This window comes from Delphinus delphis, chromosome 14, assembly GCF_949987515.2.
Source record: "Delphinus delphis chromosome 14, mDelDel1.2, whole genome shotgun sequence".
In the NCBI taxonomy this organism is placed as follows: Eukaryota; Metazoa; Chordata; class Mammalia; order Artiodactyla; family Delphinidae; genus Delphinus; species Delphinus delphis.
Window position 1 is genome coordinate 42,571,689 of NC_082696.1, and position 23,192 is coordinate 42,594,880.

The 23,192-nt window shown below is 41.4% G+C and overlaps 1 protein-coding gene and 1 long non-coding RNA gene across 2 annotated transcripts in view; one reads left to right on the top strand and one right to left on the bottom strand.

Annotated features, from left to right (window-relative positions):
* Positions 1-697: 697 nt before the first annotated feature.
* On the top strand, positions 698-22,706 carry LOC132436966 (uncharacterized). Its single transcript, XR_009521940.2, has 5 exons — positions 698-1,146; positions 15,158-15,424; positions 16,467-16,603; positions 18,167-18,291; positions 21,626-22,706. It is a non-coding gene; the product is annotated as an uncharacterized lncRNA (long non-coding RNA).
* DCBLD1 (discoidin, CUB and LCCL domain containing 1) overlaps positions 18,306-23,192 on the bottom strand; it is a 68,654-nt gene continuing 63,767 nt past the window's right edge. Inside the window, exons 14-15 of the mRNA XM_060030043.1 lie at positions 22,687-22,806; positions 18,306-20,338 (exon numbers count right to left, since the gene is read on the bottom strand). Of these exons, the coding sequence (XP_059886026.1) occupies positions 19,827-20,338; positions 22,687-22,806 (632 nt within the window). The 3' untranslated portion in view covers positions 18,306-19,826. The remainder of the gene's footprint in view (positions 20,339-22,686; positions 22,807-23,192) is intronic.

Sequence of the window (23,192 nt, forward strand, 5' to 3'; positions counted from 1 at the left end):
TTCCCTAATTGATAAGAGTGGTTTACTGTGCCTGAAATGTTTGTACAGACAATAGGGTTTATGTTGAACACCTGCTTTCCTTCTGGGAATCACGAATTTGGTACATGCTAGGCAAAGAGTGCCTACTTGACTGGGCACAATAAAAACCCTGGACTGCTATGCCCAGGCTCAGGCCAGCTTCCTGGTGGACAGTACTTTATACATATTATTATACATCATTGCTGGAGGAATTAAGCTCATCCTATGTGACTCCATTGGGAAAAGACTCTTGGAGCTCGTGCTCATTTCATCTGGACTTTGTTCATGTGCCTGTTCCCTTTGCTGATTTTGCTTGGTGTTCTTTCTCTGTAATAAATCACAGTTGTGAGTACAGGTCTATGCTTAGTCCTGTGGGCCCTTCTAGCAAGTCGCTCAACCTGGGGGTGGTTTTAGAGACCCCAGAAACAGGTGGTAATTTAGGCAAATATCCCCATGGAGAGGAATTCTCTAGAAGTTCAATGAGGCAGGTGTTTGATAAATACAGAAAGGACAGTGTCTACAAAAACAGCAGAATTGGCTGGTTACTGCTTAGTTGTATTGATGACCTATAGAAGGATAATGAGAGACTGAGGGATGTTATCAAGCTGTTAATACTGAAATGTGAGAGCCAAAGGACCTCTGGGGAGCTCATAAGGAGGCCTTTTCTCCTGCAATGGAAGGATTGAAACAGCTGAGATTCAGGCTGAGCATCTAATTGTTACAGTCACAAAGCTTCAGAGACTTGACTTAAATGTTCAGCCACATTATATTTTGTGAAATTCAAGGTGCTGGTAGGGAAAACCTAGAACCTTGAAACATGCCATGGGGAAACCTGGATGGATGCCTCTGAAGATGTTGACTCTACAGTCCCTACTGCATCCTATAGTCTTTCAGAAGCAGCCCAGCCTTCCCTAATAAGTCACCTCTGCTTATGCTGGAAGATGCTTCAGAGGCTGATATCCACCCCTCCTCCTCCCACCCGTTTCCCCCTCTCCCCCGCAGTCCAAGACAGTAACTGCCCCTCTCCTCTTTGCTCCTAGGCCTATAACTAGGGTTAAATCCTAGCAAATCCTGGCTGCAGATGTGCTGGGCCTGGTAAGGGAGAAGAAAGACCACACATCAACAAAGGTAAGATTTGGCTAGTGTATCCTGGCAGAAGCCAAGGAAGTGCTACTGGGATTAGATTTTTGACAGTGCTTGATAAAGGGCTAAACTCTCCAGTTGAAAGAAAGGATTCAAATTGGAAAAAAATCCAGCAAAAAGTTCTTTATGAGGAACATACCTAAGGATACTGAAAGTTTGAAAGTGAAAAGATAAAGAAGATACACTAGGCATATATTCTCCAAAGGCAAGCTGAGATAGTTAATATTCATATCAGAGAGAATAGACTTCAAGGGAAAAAAAAGCATTATCAGGCATGGAGAAAGCTACTTTTATATATATATATGTATTGTTTTTAAATTAAAGTATAGTAGGTTTACAATATTTTTTTAGTTTCAGGTGTACAACAAAGTGATTCAGTTATATTTTTTTCTTCAGATTATTTCCTACTACAGGTTGTTAAAAGATATTGAATATAGTTCCCTCTGCTATACAATAAATCCTTGTTGTTTATCTGTTTTATGTATAGTAACTTGTATCTGTTAATTCCATACTTCTAATTTATCCCTCCCCCCTCCTTTCCCCTTTGATTACCATAAGTTTGTTTTCTATGTCTTTGAGTCTGTTTCTGTTTTGTAGATAGATTCATTTGTATTATTTTTTAGATTTCATATTTAAGTGATATCATATATTTATCTTTCTATGTCTGACTTCCCTTAATATAATATTCCCTAGGTTGTTTCATGTTGTTGCAAATAGCAATATTTCATTCTTTTTTATGGCTTGGTAGTATTCCATTGTAGACATATACCCCATCTTCTTAAACCAGTCGTCTGTTGATGGGCCTTGGGTTGTTTCCATGTCTTGGCTATTGTAAATAATGCCGCTATGAACATTGGGGTGCATGTATCTTTTCAGATTAGAGTTTTCATCTTTTCTGGATACATGCCCAGGAGTGGGATTGCTGGATCATATGGTAGCTCTACTTTTAGTTTTTTAAGGAACCTCCATACAGTTTTCCATAGTGGCTGCACCAATTTACATTTCTACCAAGAGTGTAGGAGGGTTTCCTTTTCTCCACACCCTCCAGCATTTATTATTTGTACACTTTTTGATGACATCCATTCCGACTGGTGTGAAGTGATACCTCATTGTGGTTTTAATTTGCATTTCTCTAATAATTAGCAAAGTTGAGCATCTTTTCATGTGCCTGTTGGCCATCTGAATGTCTTCTTTGGGGAACTGTCTGTATCTTCTTTGGAGCAATGTCTACTTACTTCTGTGCATTTTTTGATTGGGTTGTTTGTTTTTTTGATATTGAGTTGTATGAGCTATTTGTATATATTTTGGATACTAATGTCAGTCGTATTGTTTGCAAATATTTTCTCCCATTCCATATGTTGTCTTTTTCTTTTGTTAATGGTTTTGTTTGCTGTGCAAAAGCTTTTAAGTTTGATTAGGTCCAATTTGTTTATTTTTGCTTTTATTTCTTTTGCCTTGGGAAACTGATCTAAGAAAATACAGCTATGATTTATGTCCGAGAATGTTTTGTCTATATTCTCTTCTAGGAGTTTTATGGTGTCATGACAAACCATTTTGAGTTTAGTTTTGCATGTGGTGTGATGAGAGGTTCTAATTTCACTGATTTACATGTAGCTATCCAGCTTTCCTAGCACCACTTGTTGATGAGATTGTCTTTTCTTCATTGTATATTCTTGCCTCCTTTGGCGTAGATCAATTGACCATAGGTGCGTGGGTTTATTTCTGGGCTCTGTGTTCTTTTCCGTTGATCTATATGTCTGTTTTTGTACCAACACCACATTGTTTTGATTACTGTAGCTTTGTAGTATTGTTTTGATTACTGTAGCTTTGTAGTATTGTCTGAAGTCTGGAATGATTATGCCTCCAGCTTTGTTCTTTTTCCTCACAGTTGTTTTGACTTTCTGGGTCTTTTGTGGTTCCGTATAAATTTTAGTATTATTTATTCCAGTTCTTTGAGAAATGTCATGGGTATTTTGATAGGGATCGCATTAAATCTGTAGATTGACTCCCTCTTGCAAGAGCACCAGAATCACAACTAACTGCTGAACGATCATCGTCAGGAAGACACTGAACTCAGCAAGGATACCCCACATCCAAAGACAAAGGGAAAGCCACAATGAGACAGTAGGAGGGGCGCAATCACAATAAAATCAAATCCCATAACCGTTGGGTGGGTGACTCACAAACTGGAGAACAGTTATATCACAGAGGTCCACCCACTGGAGTGAAGGTTCTGAGCCCCATGTCAGGCTTCCCAACCTGGGTGTCTGGCACTGGGAGGAGGAATTTCCAGAGAATCAGACTTTGAAGCCTTGCGGAATTTGATTGCAGGACTTTGACATGACTGGGAGAAACAGAGACTCCACTCTTGAAGGGCACACACAGGGTAGTGTGCACATCGGGACTGAGGGGGAAGGAGCACTGACCCCATAGGAGACTGAGCCAGGCCTGCCTGTTGGTGTTGGAGGGTCTCTTGCAGAGGCGGGGGGCAGCTCTGGCTCACTGCGAGGACAAGGACACCGGCAGCAGAAGTTCTGGGAAGTACTCCTTGGTGTGAGCCCTCCTGGAGTTGGCCAAACAACGAACAGGGAGGGAACGCAGCCCCACCCATCAGCAGACAAGCATATTAAAGTTTTACTCAGATCTGCCCAGCAGAGCAACACCCAGGTCTACCCACCACGAGTCCTTCCCATCAGGAAGCTGGCACAGGCCTCTTACATAGCCTCATCCACCAGAGGGCAGACAGCAGAAGCAAGAAGAACTACAGTCCTGCAGCCTGTGGAACGAAAACCACATTCACAGAAAGACAGACAAAATGAAAAGGCAGAGGACTATGTACCAGATGAAGGAATAAGATTAAAACCTCAGAAAAACAACTAAATGAAGTGGAGATAGGCAACCTCCCAGAAAAAGAATTCAGAATAATGATAGTGAAGATGATCCAGGACCAAAAAAAAAGAAAGGAGGCAAAGATCGAAAAGATGCAAGAAATGTTTAACAAAGACCTAGAATAATTAAAGAACAAACAAACAGAGATGAACAGTACAATAACTGAAATGAACACTGCACTAGAAGGAATCAATAGCAGAATAACTGAGGCAGAAGAACGGATAAGTGACCTGGAAGACAGATTGGTGAAATTCACTGCCACAGGACAGAATAAAGAAAAAAGAATGAAAGGAAATGAAGACAGCATAAGAGACCTCTGGGACAACGTTAAACATACCAAGGTTCGCATTATAGGGGTCCCAGAAGGAGAAGAGAGAGAGAAAGACCTGAGAAAATATTGGAAGAGATTATAGTTGAAATCTTCCCTAACATGGGAAAGGAAGTAGCCACCCAAGTCCAGGAAGCACAGAGAGTCCAAGGCACGATAAACCCAAGGAGAAACGCACCAAGACACATAGTAATCAAATTGACAAAAATTAAAGACAAAGGCAAATTATTGAAAGCAGGGAGGGAAAAACGACAAATAACATACAAGGGAACTCCCATAATGTTAACAGCTAATTTCTCAGCAGAAACTCTACAAGCCAGAAGGCAGTGGCATGATATATTTAAAGTGATAAAAGGAAAGAAACTACAACCAAGATTACTCTACCCGGCAAGGATCTCATTCAGACTCAGTGGAGAAATCAAAAGCTTTACAGACAAGCAAAAGCTAAGAGAATTCAGCACCACCAAACCAGCTCTACAACAAATGCTAAAGGAACTTCTCTAAATGGGAAACACAAGAGAAGAAAAGGACCTACAAAAACAAACCCAAAACAATTCAGAAAATAGTAATAGGAACATACATATTGATAATTACCTTAAATGTGAATGGACTAAATGCTCCAACCAAAAGACACAGGCTCACTGAATGGATATAAAAACAAGACCCATATATATGCTGTCTACAAGAGACCCAATTCAGACCTAGGGACACATACAGACTGAAAGTGAGGGGATGGATAAAGATATTCCATGCAAATGGAAATCAAAAGAAAGCTGGAGTAGCACTACTCATATCAGATAAAATAGACTTTAAAGTAAAGAATGTTACAAGAGACAAGGAAGGACACTACATAATGATCAAGGGATCAATCCAAGAAGAAGATATAACAATTATATATGCACCCAACATAGGAGCACCTAAGGCAAATGCTAACAGCTATAAAAGAGGAAATTGGCCGTAACACAATAATAGTGGGGGACTTTAACACCTCACTTACATCAATGGACAGATCATCCAGACAGAAAAATAATAAGGAAACACAAGCTTTAAATGACACAATAGACCAGATAGATTTAATTGATATTTATAGGACATTCCATCCAAAAACAGCAGATTACACTTTCTCTCAAGTGCATATGGAACATTCTCCAGGATAGATCACATCTTGGGTCACAAATCAAGCCTTGGTAAATTTAAGGAAATTGAAATCATATTAAGCGTGTTTTCCGACCAAACGCTGTAAGATTAGAAATAAATTATGGGGAAAAAACCATAAAAAACACAAACACATGCAGGCTAAACAATACATTACTAAATAACCAAGAGATCACTGAAGAAATCAAAGAGGAAATCACAGAATACCTAGAGACAAATGACAATGAAAACACGACAATCCAAAACTTATGGGATGCAGCAATAACAGTTCTAAGAGAGAAGTTTATAGCAATACAATCCTACCTCAAGAAACAAGAAAAATCTCAAATAAACAATCTAACCTTACACCTAAAGGAACTAGAGAAAGAAGAACAAACAAAACTGAAAGTTAGTAGAAGGAAAGAAATCATAAAAGTCAGAGCAGAAATAAATGAAATAGAAAGAAATAAAACGATAGCAAAGATCAATAAAACTAAAAGCTGGTTCTTTGAGAAGATAAACAAAATTGATAAACCTTTAGCCAGACTCATCAAGAAAAAGAGGGAGAGGACTCAAATCAATAAAATTAGAAATGAAAAAGGAGAAGTTACAATGGACACCACAGAAATACGAAGCATCACAAGACTACTACAAGCAACTCTATGCCAATAAAATGGACAACCTGGAAGAAATGGACAAATTTTAGAAAGGTATAACCTTCCAAGACTGAACCACGAAGAAACAGAAAATATGAACAGACCCATCATCACAAGTAATGGAATTGAAACTGTGATTAAAAATCTTCCAACAAACAAAAGTCCAGGACCAGATGGCTTCACAGGTAAATTCTATCAAACATTTAGAGAAGAGCTAACACCCATCCTTCTCAAACTCTTCCAAACAATTGCAAGGGAAGAAACACTCCCAAACTCATTCTATGAGGCCACCATCACCCCGATACCAAAACCAGACAAAGATACTACAAAAAAAGAAAATTACACACCAATATCACTGACGAATATAGATGCAAAAGTCCTGAACAAAATACTAGCAAACAGAATCCAACAATACATTAAAAGGATCATACACCATGAGCAAGTGAGATTTATCCTGGGGATGCGAGGATTCTTCAATATACGCAAATCAATCAATGTGATACACCATATTAACAAATTGAAGAATAAAAACCATATAATCTCAGTAGATGCAGAAAAAGTTTTTGACAAAATTCAACACCCATTTATGATAAAAACTCTCCAGAAAGTGGGCACAGAGGGAACCTACCTCAGCCTAATAAAGGCTGTATATGACAAACCCACAGCAAACATCATTCTCAATGGTGAAAAACTGAAACCATTTCCACTAAGATCAGGAGCAAGACAAGGATGTCCACTCTTGCCACTGTTATTCAACATAGTTTTGGAAATCCTAGCCACAACAATCAGAGAAGAAAAAGAAATAAAAGGAATACAAATTGGAAAAGAAGAAGTAAACCTATCACTGTTTGCAGATGACATGATACTATACTTAGAGAATCCTAAAGATGCCACCAGAAAACTACTAGATCAGTGAGTTTGGTAAAGTTGCAGGATACAAAATTAATGCACAGAAATCTCTTGCATTCCTATACACTAACAACAAAATATCAGAAAGAGAAATTAAGGAAACAATCCCATTTACCATTGCAACAAAAAGAATGAAATACCTAGGAATAAACCTACCTAAGGAGGTAAAAGACGTGTACTCGGAAAACTATACGACACTGATGAAAGAGATCAAAGATGACACAAACAGATGGAGAGATATACCATGTTCTTGGATTGGAAGAATCAATATTGTGAAAATGAATATATTACCCAATGCAGTCCAGAGATCAGTGCAATCCCTATCAAATTACCAATTGCATTTTTCACAGAACCAGAACAAAAAATCTTAAAATTTGTATGGAAACACAGAAGACCCCGAATAGCCAAAGCAATCTTGAGGGAAAAAATCGGAGCTAGAGGAATCAGGCTCCCTGACTTCAGACTAATACTACAAAGCTACAGTAATCAAAACTGTATGGTACTGGCACAAAAACAGAAATATAGATCAATGGAACAGGATAGAAAGCCCAGAGGTAAAGCCACACATCTCTGGTCAACTAATGACAAAGGAAGGATATACAATGGAGAAAAGACAGTCTCTTCAATAAGTGGTGCTGGGAAAACTGGACAGCTACATGTAAAAAAATGAAATTAGAACACTCCCTAACATCATACAGAAAAAATAAAATCAAAATGGATTAAAGACCTAAATGTAATACCAGACTCTATAAAACTCTTAGTGGAAAACATAGGAGGAACACTCTTTGACATAAATCACAGCAAGATCTTTTTTGACCCACCTCCTAGCGTAATGGAAATAAAAACAAAAATAAACAAATGGGACCTAATGAAACTTAAAAGCTTTTGCCCAGCAAAGGAAACTATAAACAAGACAAAAAGACAACCCTCTGAATGGGAGAAAATATTTGCAAACGAATCAGCAAAGGAGTAATCTCCAAAATATTAAAACAGCTCATGCAGCTCAATATTGAAAAAACAAACAACCCAGTCAAAAAATGGGCAGAAGACCTAAATAGACATTTCCCCATAGAAGACATACAGATGGCCAAGGTGCACATGAAAAGCTGCTCAACATCACTAAATATTAGAGAAATGCAGATCAAAACTACAATGAGGTATCACTTCACACCGGTTAGAATAGTCATCATCAGAAAATCTACAAACAACAAATGCTGCAGAGGGTGTGGAGAAAAGGGAACCCTCTTGCACTGTTGGTGGGAATGTAAATTGATACAGCCACTATGGAAAAGAGTATGGAGGTTCCTTAAGAAACTAAAAATAGAATTACCATATGATCCAGCAATCCCACTACTGGGCATATACACAGAGAAAACCATAATTCAAAGACACCTGCACCCCATTGTTCATTGCAGCACTGTAGCCAGGTCCTGGAAGCATCTTAAATGCCCATTGACAGACAAATGGATAGAGAAGATGTGGTACATATATACAATGGAATATTACTCAGCCATAAAAAGAAATGATATTGGGTCATTTGTAGAGACATGGATGGACCTAGATAGAGCCTGTCATACAGAGTGAAGTAAGTCAGAAAGAAATAAGGAAATATCGTATGTTAACGCACATATGTGGAATCTAGAAAAATGGTACAGATGAACTGGTTTGCAGGGCAGAAATAAAGACACAGATGTAGAGAACAAACGTATGGACATCAAGTGGGGAAAGCGGTGGGTGGGTGGGGATGGTGGTGTGATGAATTGGGCGATTGGGATTGATATGTATACGCTGATGTGTATAAAATTGATGACTAATAAGAACCTACTGTATAAAAAAATAAGTAAATCTGTAGATTGCTTTGGGTAGTATAGCCATTTTAGCAATATTAATTATTCCAATCCAGGGGCATGAGATATCTTCCCATTTCTTTGAATCATCTTCAGTTTCCTTTATCAATGTTTTATAGTTTTCTGCTTATAGGTCTTTCACCTGCTTGGTTAAATTTATTCCTAGGTTTTGGGTTTTTTGGGTTTTTTGATGTGATTTTAAATGGGATTTTTTTTTTTTTACTTCCTCTTTCTGATGTTTCATTGTTAGTGTAAAGAAATACAACAGATTTCTGTATATTAATTTTGTATCCTGCTACTTCACATTCCAATGTGAAAATAATGCTAATCTTGTATATGCCAATTTTAACTAGCCTCAAAATTTATAAAGTAAAAATAGAACCATAAGAAAATTATAAAAGTCCCTCACAATAGTGGAGATTGCAAGAAAACTTTCAAAGAAACTAGGAGAGAAGGAAGATTTAAACAGCAAAAGTAACAAGATTGTTTTAAAGTTCAAGTTAAAGAAAGTTAAAGTTAAAGAAAGTTAAAGAAAGTTAAAGAAAGCCTTAGCCTTTGATAGGCTAGGGATGATAGATGAATGGACTATAAGAAGGAAAATTAGATACACAGAACGGAAAACAGAACGTAAATGCTTTGGAAAGGTAAAATTTGCAATTTGCTAAAATGCCAGCAGGGGGCAGAAGATTCCAAATGTGATATTTTACTGCCACCTATTGTTAAGAGCTGGAAGGCTTTATAAAGATTATAAAAAAAAATAACGTTTATTATGAGGATGAACAAACTGAGAACTAGGAAAGATATTACTTTCCAGGGTCACACACCTAGTAAGTGTCAGAGGCAGAACTCAAATCCATCTCTTGGTTTATCTTTAATAGGCCATATTCAAAGAGGGAAAAGGGAAATACAGATGAAATTGTTGGTTTTTCAGTCTTGCTCTCCCAATAATTATTTTTAGTTCTCTTAAATAGTGCAAGGTTTGATGAAGCCTAGGATTGATTCTGTTTTGATTTTTTTTTTATTAATGAATTTATTTATGTTTTGGCTGCGTTGGGTCTTCATTGCTGCACGTGGGCTTTCTCTAGTTGTGGCCAGCAGGGGCTACTCTTTGTTGTGGTGCGCAGGCTTTTCATTGCAGTGGCTTCTCTTGTTGTGGAGCATGGGCTCTAGGCACGCAGGCTTCAGTAGTTGTGGCATGTGGGCTCAGTAGTTGTGGCTTTTGGCTCTAGAGCGCAGGCTTAGTAGTTGTGGCACATGGGCTTAGTTGCTCCGCAGCATGTGGGATCTTCCTGGACCAGGGCTCGAACCTGTGTCCGCTGCATTGGCAGGTGGATTCTTAACCACTGTGCCACCAGGGAAGTCCAGCTGTTTTGATTTTTAAAAATGATGGTTGACCTGCCCTGGATTTCAGTAGAAATAGTTTCTTTGTAGTTGAGTGACTGTTAGAATGCAAGAACTTCTGAGGTTACAAGTAGAGTCCTCCATCCTTGAGACTATAGCATTCCCCTTCCTCCCCCACACGAATGTTCTGTGTGTGTGTGTGTGTGTGTGTGTGTGTGTGTGTGTGTATGTATGTGTGTGTGCGCGCACCTGCCTACGGTTCCCAGTTCTTTAGTAAGCAATGTTTGTGACATTCAGGGAAGTGTCATTGTAACTAGGTGCCTTCCTATTGTCATCCTCACCATTGTTAAGGGCATTTTTACTTCTGCCTATGGCTGTAACAAGTGGATTATCAGCTTCTGAAAGTGGGAAAATAGTAGAACTAAAAAAAAAATTAAAAACTGATTTTTCAGGGGGAAAAGACAAACTGTTGGCTATACCAGTCATAAAAAGGAGAGTACTAACGGCAAATGCACAAAATAGGAAATAAGGGAGAAATAGCCATAAAAGCAGAGGGAACTAAAAGGATAACGAAAGACTGTTTTGTTTAATTCCATATGAATAAATTTGAAAACTTTTCTAAGAGAATACAATTTACCCAAACTGAAGTTTTAAAATCTAAACAGATTTCTCTAGGAAAAAAATGGTCAGATTGCTGCCAACCCTGACAAATTATTCCAATATATAGTTTCACAGGGCAATACTACTAAACCTTTAAAGGGCAGATAATTCTAATGCCTAGCAAGCGAAGAACCTAGGAAGAGAAGAAAACTTCTAAATTGTTTTTGTCAAGCTAAAAAAACCTGATAAGGATTGGCACAAAGAAAAAATTGAAAGGGTATCTTGAAAAAGAATATTAATGCAAAAATTCTAAATAAAATGTTATCACTGTGAATTCAGCAGCAGTTTAATAGACTCATATGCCATAACCAAATGTTTAATGTTAGGGCATCTATTGGTATAATTAATCATTTGGCTGGGTCTAGAGAGGGATCCTAGGGAAGAAAATCATTTGCTTCTAATTCCATAGATGCTGAAAAGGCATTGGTCAAATTCAATACCCATTCTTGGTGAGGGGAAAAAAGGGACATCATCTAATAACATATACCCCAACATAATCTATGCCCCAAAGCCAGCATCATGTTTAGTAGGGAGATACTAGAAGCATTTAATATGGCACTGGAGGAATTAAATGTACATATAAGTATTTTAAAGGAGGTTGCATCAGCACTATTTGCAGACATCATGATCACATTCCCAAAAAACTAAATCAACTAAAAACTACTAGAAATAAGGAATTTAGTAAAGGAGCAGTGTGTAAACAAATCAATCAGGACAAAAAATTAATTATATATTCAAATATATATGTCTGTAACTGCTAATACCAACATAGTGCTTATCGTGGGTCAGGCACTGTTCTAAAGGTTTTACATGTATTAACTCTTGCAGTGTTCACCATAACCCCATGAGGTATATACTATTATGATCTTCATTTAGAAATAAGGAAATGGAGTCAGATGGAGGTAAAATAACATTTTCTTGGTCACACAACTAGAGCAGAATTTGAACCCAGGCAGGCTAGTCCCAGAATTCATGCTTTTTTCCACTAGGGCCATAGTGGTTCTTGATATATAAAAGGAGGGGCGTGGGATCATTTACAATGACAACAAAAAACACCTAAGCATAAATTAAACCAAAAATGTGTACTAGTAATATGAAGACCATTTAAAATGCCCTGAAAGGATGCAAAAGAAGGCTTGAACAAATGGAAAGGGTTATTATAGAAAATAAAAATTCCATTAGAAAAAAGAATGGGAGATAAAGCATATGAAAATTCTAGGCTTAGATCGCTCTTGGAAGAAAGAGGACAGGTAATTAGAAGGGCTTGGGATATTAAGGGAGAGTTCTTTACATATGTGAGATTTGAACAAGTTTATAGGTCAAGAGGAAGATACCAGTTCAGAGGGAGAAGTTGAAAATAAGGGAAATGGAAATAATTGGAGGGAAATCAGAGGTGAGGGAGAGGCAGTGGGTGAAGGTTTCAAACACCTTTTCCATCGACACAGGAGGGAAGGATTGGAGTAGATACCGCTTTTTGTGGGAAGAGGGATGGACAGGTAGTTGTAGGATCTGATTTTAATGACTTTCCTAGGTGAAGGAGGTGGCAAGATCTCAGAGTAAAGGGAAACTGTGCAGAGTGGCATTACTTTGGAATAGCTGCTGAGAGATGGAAAAAGAAGTGGATCCAAGATAAGTGAAAGGGTTGAGGAGTAATGAGCCCCAGGTAAATTGGAAACTGGGAGTTGGTAAGAGCCCCTGTGTGAATAGTTACACAGTGTTTTTCTGCTGCGGTGATGGAGATGTGAAGATGGTTTCCTGAAGGGCACTTACGTTGTCGGGGCCTCAGGTTTGGCAGTCCAGGAGAGACTATAGAGTGAAAATGCCGAGACAAGACAGTTCAAGTGATGGATGGGGAAGAAGAGGCAACTGAAAAAGCTTAGCAACCAGAGGAAAATGACTGGATCTAGGCATTAAAGAAATTAAATTAAATCTCTTAATGAGATCAATGAATAAGTAGTATAAAAGGTGAGGAATCAGAAGAATTGGAGGTTTTGAGCAGAGACAGAATTATTAAGATTTCAGAGCTGGAGTTCTTGCTGATAACAAGTGTGGACGTGTGTGGAGGTGGTTTAAGTGAACTGCAGGTTTCTAGAGTAAATGTCAAAAAATCATACAAGTGACCATGTTGGACACTGAACTGTTCAACATGATTAACAGAGGAGAAACGGAGAATTGAGCTAGGTGACAGTCCTCAGTCAATGGGGAAAATGGCTTGGAAGATATTAGGGGACACACGGAGAAGAAAAGGTGGTAGAGCTAGCCGGCACGAGTATCATAAAGGCAGAGAGTTTTGCATGGGGCTGAAAGAGAGTGGATGGGGAAGTGGGAATCAGGAGGAAGGTGTGCATTGTGGGATAGTTGAAGAGAAAAGGCAGCCTCCACTTGAAAAGGACTAAAAGAAATGGTGTTGGAAGACAATTTAGACTTCAGATTGGGCAGAAAGAAAAGGAGGCAGTATTTATTGATCACCTGTTTATGCAAAACACTGATATAATTAGTCTTCACAACAGCCTCCCCCCCACCTTTTTTTTTTTGGCGGTACGCGGTCTCTCACTGCTGCGGCCTCTCCCGTTGCAGAGCACAGGCTCCGGACGCGCAGGCTCAGCGGCCATGGCTCACAGGGCCAGCCGCTCCGCGGCATGTGGGATCCTCCGGGACCGGGGCACGAACCCGTGTCCCCTGCATCTGCAGGCGGACTCTCAACCACTGCGCCACCAGGGAAGCCCCCACAACAGCCCTTTTATAATCCTTTCCACTTTAGGGATTAAGAAGTGGGTTTAGAAATCACCAGTGTTAAAAGATACACTGAGGTTGGGCTTCCCTGGTGGTGCAGTGGTTGAGAGTCTGCCTATTAATGCAGGGGACACGGGTTCGAGCCCTGGTCTGGAAGGATCCCACATGCCGCGGAGGAACTGAGCCCGTGAGCCACAGCTCCTGAGCCTGCGCGTCCGGAGCCTGTGCTCTGCAACGAGAGGTCGCGATGGTGAGAGGCCCACGCACCACGATAGGGAGTGGCCCCTGCTTGCCACAACTAGAGAAAGCTCTCGCACAGAAACGAAGACACAACACAGCAAAAATAAATAAATAAATTACTAAAACTCCTACTCGCAACATCTTCTTAAAAAAAAAAAAAAAGATACACCGAGGTATATTAAAATTTTTAAGAGTTTGTTTGAGCATTTATGGATTCTAATTGGGTAAAGACAAGCTGGAAGTAGTTAGGAGCACTCCACCAAAGGAGCCAGAAGAAAGACTTATTAGAGAAAGTATGGAAGCAAAGAAAGGAAATTATTTGATTGTCTACAGCGTAAAGACTAGTTCGCTATTTGTGATTGGTTGTCCTTAGCTTTCCATTTCATAACCTTGAGTTATTTACAGGCTTAGATTTTGGTTTGCTTACCTAGGCTGCCATGGCATTAGAGCCACATCAGTCTCATGTCCTCCTTGTTTAATTTAACACCAGTATAATGTGCCTGAAATCATGTATTTAAAAAGATTAAATCCCAGGTTAAACCTGAGTTCTATATGGTTCTAAAGCCTGTGATATTTGCAAAAAATATGATATCTTCTGTCTGTTGGGGAGGTATTATTCCAAGATGGCAGACTAGATAAGAAAAACTGTCTATGAATTCCTGAGTAAAATAAAATCAGAATTCTTTAAAAGGCCCAGCTAATCTTAAGAAATAAAGGGAAATACCCAGGTATCAGAATCAAAGAAGAAACTGACAAGTAGAGTGACAAGCACTGACTAGAGCTGAGGCTCTGGGCATCCTGGGGTTGGGGAGGGTTTCATTTCCTTAGATGCTGGGTATTTAACCTCCAGGAAGGGATAGGAAACAAGATTTGGGGTTAGGCATGGCAGGAACAGTGAAAGAGTGAACCTAAAAAAATCTGCCCAATAAGACAACAAAGGATGAATGAATGACCCTGGGTGACAAGGGCAGTCTCCCCTGAGGAATTAAAACCAGGGGGCTATGCTGCACACAGGCTTGGGTCTAAACTTTCAGTATAGTCTAGGAACCGCCAATCCAAAAGTTAAAATACAAACCGGTGCAGGGTGGGTGATACTCCTGGTATTAGGGTTGCCGGATTTAGCAAATAAAAGTTAAAGGACATGAATACTTTTTTAGTATAAATCTGTCCCATTGCACAGAACATACTTGAACTAAAGAATTATTTGTTTTTTATCTGAAATTCAAACTTAACTGGGTATCCTGTATTTTATCTGGCAGACCTACCTGGTGTACCTGACAGATACAAATTCGAAACCCCTCAGAAAGGACATTGTCATGAAGTTTTCACAAGGAGGAAAAAGCCCTGCTGAGGGATGGCTCACAATCAAAAGTCTGAGACCACACAAAGACACAAACCATCACAAACAAGAGTCGGTAGAAACAACAAACAGGACAGAGCCTCAAGAACTTCCGCTTGTTCATTCACTGAGCAAATACTTGTTGAACACTGTCCTAAGTGCTGGGAGTATGCAGGGAACAAAACAGGTAAAAGTCATTCCCCTCATGGGATGTGGTCTAGTGGCAGAGTCAGATAATAAGCAAGAAAACAAAACTGTGCCGGATTAGTGACACACATTAAGGAGAAAAGTAAAGTAGGAAAGGAGATAGAAAATATGTTAGAGGAGAAATGTGCAGTTTTCTGCCAGGGAGAGGAAGGAAGAGGTTGTGGAGGTTTCAGTGGAGTACAGACTTGACAGAGGTAAAAGGACAAGCCGTGCAGCCATCCAGGGGAAGAGCTTCCCAGGAAGAGAACAGCAAGTGCACGTGTAGGTGACAGCCAGAGGGCCCACGTGGCTGGCATGGGGTAAACAAGGTGGGAGAAGTGGGAGATGAGGTCAGAGAGGTGACAGCATGATGGCGGGTGCAGATCACAGATTTGTCCTGTACAACACAGTAGCCACACGTGGCCATCTACATTTAAATAAATGAAAATTCAGCAATTAAAAATGTATTCCTCAGTCACTCCAGCCACATTTCAAGTGCTCCATAGACACAGGTGGCTGGTGGCTACCCTACTGAGCAGCTCAGGGAGTATTTCCATTCTTGCAAAAGTTTTACTGGACAGTGTTGACAGAGCCTTATCACTGCACAGACTTTGGCTTTTACTCTAAATGAGATGAAGATAACAGAAAAATCAAAGAGAATGTAAAATTAGTAGGTTTCAAATGATTAAAAGAAAGAATCAAAGCCAAAGAAAATACCAAGACAGTGTAGAAAAGGGAAGACTTGAAAAAGAATCAGCAGACCGTCCAGAAATTTTTTTATAATTGACATTAAAACCTCAATGATTAAACAGCCGATTAGATAGCAGAACTGAGAATTAGTAAACTGGAGTGTAATATGTAATCTTATACAGTGCTTCATGTGGGCCAGACGGTGCTCTGAAAGCTTCATTTAATCTTTATAACAGCCATAGGTAGGGGGAGAGTATTTTTTTCCCCCAGGTAACAAGCAAGGAAACAGGTGCAGAGAAGTTCTGGTGCCTTGTCCACCATGCACTCAACAACTGTGCCATGTTGTCTTTCAGGAATTTACCTAGAACGCAGCACAGAACGATAATGAGATGGAAAGTAAGAGGGATGAAGAGACCTGGGGGATAGAATGAGAAGGTCCAATGAGCATCCAACAGGAATTCCAGGACTGAATAAAGAGAACAGCAAAGAGGCAAGTAGTATTGGAAAAAGGGGGCTGAGACTTTTCACAGTTGATAAAGATGAATCCTAAGATTCTAGAAGCACAAGTCCCAAGTGAATACAAATGAATTTATAGCCCCACACAAAGTGGTAAAATTGCAGAATACCAAAAAGCAGAGTGAGAAATCTTTAAAGCCTCTAAGGGAATTTATTCCCAAAATAGGGAGAGGCTGGGCAAGAGACCCATAGTGGGAGATGAGAGATGTGTAGCGGGCCATGAACACAGCAGTGTGGCTTTGAGAGGGGCACTGGGTGACTGGATGGGCTGTGTTTTGGGGAGGGACTGCTAGCTGGACTGTATTCAACCCTAGCTTCTCATTAGTGGGACTCAGCTCCTCCCCGTTCCTGGCAAGAGCCTAGGCATGTGCTCTCTCTTAACTCAAGTAAGTACAGGATGAGCACTGCTCTCAGAACCTTAATAAATATTTGGTGCATGAATGAATGCAGGAGAAGCATTTTGAGAATAGTGAGGCCAAGCTGGTGGCTATACTTGGATTGCTGAACTGATGTATGTATTTATGAAAGGCCTTGTGGTGATGTTTTTATGAAAGGCTATTCATGGTGTCTATAGTTGTGCATATAATATAAATTTGATTTTAGTTTCTGCTAAGAATCTAAAGCAGTGTAAGATAAACACAGAAAAATCTCTAGCATCCTTTCCAGAGGTTTTCTAGGCTGATTATAAATATTGGTGCAAGTGTAAATCATAGTAGTAGAACCCAGAGCACAGTTTCAGCAGCCTCTGTGGACTGCATAGTCTTGTCTGTCAGAGCAGATGTGTTTCCACCACAATTGTAAAAAGTGACAGAATGCAATCTTTGCCTCCCAATAGGATTTGATAACAGAAAAACAGACAATTGCCTTATCTTATGTGCTAACGTTGCAGAACAGTGGAAGAGAAAAACAGTATTTTCCTGCTCTTATCCTCTAGTTTAGCTTGGCTGTGTTGCGTGTATCAGACAGACTTTTCCACTGCCCATGCTAGGCTACACAGTAGGCCATTCTGAGGAAGCGGTGTTCCAAAACAAAGTCCTGTTCTCCCACTTTCTGTCATGATTAGATCATGTATACAGGGAAGAAATGTGATAGATGGACACAGCCCCACTATAAAGAAGTCTGTTTTTATGGACTAATATTTTAATGTTAAAAATATATACAGCCCAAATGTTGTCACAATTAATTCTTATCTGTAAGCCTTGGAGGAAGGCACATTCACATCCTTGTTACACATGAGGAAACTGAGGCTTAGGGTTATGTAGTGACCAACTGAATATACAAATGGATCATGGCCACACCATAAGGAAAAACGGAACTGTGGCTGGCAGTGCACAGCGGTAAGCACGGGAAACCAACTCATCATCCATCGTCGCCAGCCCAGAGCCCGGCAGCCTGCTGTAAGTCAGACTTGTAGGAAGTCTACAAGTTGTAGACTAGATTGTTACTTTTTGTAACAATCCAGGAAGCATGAAACAATCGACCCCAAATCGCTAAGATTTTATTAATAACTGACAGCTTCCATAATTTTTGTCCCCAGTTCCAACTTAGGACCAACCAGAGGAAGCCAGATATGCTCCTTCCACTGCACCACTTGCACTTCTATGGAGCAAGCCTCAAGTGCCTTCAGTAGCCCAGCAAGCAGGACACCAGTGAGAGACTGGGGTATGTACGTTGGTTTGGCATAGTTTATTGCAATTAGTAATCGTAGAAAACCATGTAAACTCACAAGGTAAATGGTTTAACCTCCACAATAACCACAGATAGTCTGCTGTGACCTTCCAGCACCTCAGTATTCTAAAATCTATGTTTCACAGAAAGTCAGTCATGCAAATAGGATTATAATACATTTTTAGGGAAAGGATCTTTTTGGTCCACATTTTCTATTAAAACAAACAAACATACACTTTCCTCTTTGGCAAAAGAGGTTAAATCCCCCCACCATGAACTCACAAAGCAAACTCAGGTAAAAACCACTGAACATGAGGTACAGCTGAAGTCTGGGCTAATCTGGAATTACAGACACATACTCGAGGGGAAATTTTTTCTTACAAAATTAGTTCAGTTTCCAACCATCTCAGTAGAAAAGCTCTATGTAGATTTGGCCTCAGTCACTTTTGTAAGAACACGTCAAGTAACTTCTCTGTGTTTCAGAGTACGATGTGCTATTTCTGAAGAAAGTCATGAAAAGTGTGGGTGTCTGACCTCAGCAATATTTTTAATCTGAGGTACAAAAGCATCTGACACAGTAATTTACAGCGTAATTGCTGTGCCACCTTCATTCAGTTTGTTGAGAGAGCAGTTTTGGTTGCCGTTAAGTCTCAGCATTTGGCTTTGCAGACAGTTTGAAAAGGCAGACTTGCATGTGAAAGCAAGTATCTGCCAGGCCTGAGGTGAGCGAGCAGTGTGAAGGCCAGCTGCTCAGGAGCCTGCTCGCACAGGCTGCGGGCAGCGAGGCCTCTGCAGGCCCCAGAGACCCCCTGCACCTTGCACACCTTCACAGGCGCTGAGCAGCCCCACCTGAAGTGGAGTCTAAGGAACTGGCAGCTGCTGAGGTGGTGTATTTTGTTTGTTCTTTTTAATCTACAGTCATAATTGCAAACAAACAACCACCCTGGTGTGCTTTTCTTGCTTCAAGTAATTTCATTCCTTCCAGGAGAAGACTGTTAACAATGCTTTTAGTTCTCGATATCAAAGGAAAGGAAAGGAAATGAGCCATAATAACAACAAGATTAAGTTTAAACAGACCTGCTGCTAACACACTATCAGATAAAATATCTTTAAAAAGTGAACATACTCTTATATACGTTTTTGCAACAGCTGCATTCTCCTACATAACCTCCATGTAGAACCAAAATCTGCGCAAGCAAACTTAAGTTACTTTAATTCTTGTTAAATACAATTCTGTACAGATTGCACATTTTACACCGAAGCAGCTCGGTATCACAGTTAGAGAAATGAAAAATGCCATCTGAAAACTTTCATTTTTCTAGCCCCATAAAACCCAACAGACGCTCGCCCTAAGGGTTAGGACAAAACCAGCTGCACAATTCTGTAAACAGTGGGTGGGTGGGGGGGGTGCCTCTACGACTCCACCGCAGGATCCTGTTAAACCATATACGCGCGCGCACTCACTCAGTCTCTCTCGCGCGCGCACAGCCCGGAGCTCAGTACCACAGCAGCTTTCATTCACAGTGTGTTCACAGCAGAGCGGTCATGGCCGTCTGGTTGAGGGGTCTGAGGCAGTCTCTGGGGGCCAAGTAGGCAGCGTTGGTCGCGGGGTTGACCTGCGGCTTTTGATAGGCGGGATCGGCGCGCCCCGCGGCTGAGCCGCCGCCGCCCTTGGGCTTGTCGTAGCCCGGGTCTGCGGGCGCGGGGCTCGGCGGCAGCTGGTAGCCGGCGGCCGGGGAGAAGGCGCCGGAAGAGAGGGAGTGCTTGTGCGCCGGCCCGGGCCCCGGCACGCGGTAGCCGCTCCGCGCGGAGAAGGTGTGAGCCCGGGCCAGGTGCCGCTCCACGATGGGCGTGGCGTACTCGGGCTCGGGGTTGGTCAAGGGCAGGGCGTACTCGTGGCGGCCGGCCGGGAGGGGGCAGTCGTAGTGGCCACTAGCCTCGGCGTCCGGCCCCGCCTCATCGGCCTCGGTGTCCATCGGCCGGAAGGTAGAGCCCTTCCTGGTGACCGTTCCGGTGCCAATCATGAGAGGCTGCTGGTAATCTGAAACCCAAAGGGCAGACGTTTGTGCACTCCCCCCCCCCCCCCCCCGCCATACACCCACAAACCGGCTATCTAGAGGGGGTGATCTGCTGAGGGCCTGACGTGTACCGGGCAGGAAGAGAAAGATTAAGATGTAAAAGGCACAGACGCCACACTTAGGGGTTTACATAACTACACAGGTGCTTTAGGAAGCCTCAAGGCTCCGAGGAGCCTAGCGAGGCGGAGCTAACCTCTAACCACACCTAGGGGTAGGAGGGAACAACCTCACGGGGAGCTCTTAGGCTGACTCCTGAAAGGCCACGTTTTGGAGGTGGAGGTAACACTGTCAGGAAAGGGAAAAGTGATTGAACAACCTGTTAAACAAACATGAACAGAGTGTGATGTGGCCAGAGCATGAGGGACATGGAGGAATTTAATAGGCTATGAAGACCAAAGTAATAGGTTTTGGGCTAATGATAAGGATAAAGCTCAAAGCTTTACTGAGTCCTTACTTGGTGCCAGGCACTATTCTATGACATTAAGATATCAATTAGTTAAATCCTCTGGAAAAAAAGTACTATGAGGTAGGGACCATTATTCCCTTTTACAAATGGAAAACTGAAGCAGAGAGAGATTAATTTTTCTAAGATTACACAGGTAGCAGCCAGTGGGGCAAGAATTTGAACACATGTCCCAAGTGTGAGCTGTTATCCATGTGCTAGATCATGGAGGGCACTGAGTGCCTTGCTAGGAAGTTTGGTTTAACGCTGTAGAAACCTACAAAGATTCTAAATTTAGAGACTGGCAGAAGAGGTAACCATGGAGGGAGACTGAAGAGGGAAAGATAAAAAAAACAAAAAGTAAAAAGCAGAGAAATGAGACATATAAGTCATAAATTAGGGGACTGGCAGCAGCTCTGGAAAGGCCACACTTTGGGGACAGGTATCAGAGGAATTTGTCACCAATGATGTAGGGAGGGTATGACCAAAGAGGACACCTCCCAGATATTAAGCCCTGAAAACTGGGATGCCCATTCAGAAGCCACTTAGAAAAGGAATGCACAGAGCACATAGGTTAAGGGTTAGGAACGATGGGTTCAATTTTGGATCCCCTGAGGACCTGGTGACACTTGCAGGATATGATGTCCAGCAGGCAAGAATTACTGACTTACTGGGGACCGGGAGGGAAGTCTGGATGTGAGCTGCAGAGCAGATTAAAAGGAAAGGAATGGCTCTGCCGGGAGCTCTGGAGTGTAGTGGGTGAGACTGCAGATGAGTGGAGGCAAGAGTGGGGCCTTGCATGTTTCAGGTGCCCAGAAGGACCACGCAGCGAGGAAGGAGAAGAGGCTGGACCAGAAGCTGAAGGAGAATGAAAGGAGAGGGGCTCTCCACTCTCCTCGCCTCATCCCCAAGGCAGAGCTTGAACTGTCCGAGGAAAGGAACAAGAAGACAGATTCTGATTGGAGAATTACTCCCTTTGCCCCTGAAGCAGGCCAAGCAGCCTTTCCATTGGTACCTTTCTGACTTTCATATATAACAGTAGCCCTGGGGCATGGCCTGAAAGCCCACATTTCTAGCAAGCTCCCAGATGCTGCTGCCGGTCCTTAGAACACACTCTGAGTAGCAAAAAGCTAGAGCAGTGCTACTCACAGTGGTCTGTGGATGCCTACCTGTCTGAGAACTGTTTGTGACAGATCTGTAAAGAGACAAGTGCACAAATGGATAGAAAGTGTTCAGATCTTGCAGCAATTTGAGAGTGATTTTATGCCCCTTGAATCTAATTAGAAAATTAGAGCTTTGTATTTTATGTCTTTTTAAACATTTCATTTACTAATTTATACTGTATTTTACAAAAATTTTAGTCCTTGATGGATTAAAGAAATAAAAGGCAAAAACTGTATCCTTCCTCACAAATCGTTTGAGAAGCTTGACTCTCAACAATGGCTTGTCAGGGACCTTGAGGCCATTCTAACAGATTCCTTCATCTCCTCCCTCCAATTCGTCAAGGGCAGGAGCTATGCTCAATTCATCTTTCTAGTCCCTTTTTCCTAGTGCCTTAATCAAAACCTTAGTAACAAAAACAGATTAGCTAAGGGCTTCCAGGTTTCACTGGTACTTCAGGACCATTGCTCTGGGTGTCATTAGAGGCCCTGCAGGTGTAAGAGCCTTGGCTGGATGGGGCTTTTGGGGAAATATTTCAGTGTCACTTTGTAACTCTGTGCAGAGCACAGAGAGGAAACGTCACACGTTACTGATTTACTAGACCCCATCTAAACAAAAGATTTCGGTCTTATTTCTCTTCCTGGTCTCCCCTCTCCCATAAGCAGCACCTCCTGGCTAACAGCCTGGTCACGGAGACTTGGTACCTACCTGCCATATCACTTGTGACGAGATCCAACTTTTGTGTCATCTCCTTTTCATTATCGTAGCTGATGGTAAACTCAGCTGACTGATGCCTGGCAAAGGGATATTTGATCTGCTTCCAACAGTCTGGAATAAAGATAACATGAAACAAACTAATCTCTCAGAAGTGTAACACATTTACTCCACCATAGGTTCCAGGTTAAGTCAGAGGTCAGGCTGCCTTTTGCCAGCTGACTGTGACAGATGCACAACTACAGCTCTCCAGGTGTGTGGTGGACACAGCATGATGAGGTCACAACAACAACAGCACACACCATCCCAACCATGCTTTCTACTCTGCGGGTAAAATGTATTTATGTACCCATCAGGTCCCAGATTATCCCTAGGTTAGACCACCTGGGCATGGTTTTCCCTAATCTGCACTGACATGGTGTTTGTGACCGTGAGGGGTCAATGCAGCTGGCTGTTTAGAGCCTAGGGAGGTGGAGTCCCAGGTGGTCCTTGAGATTCTC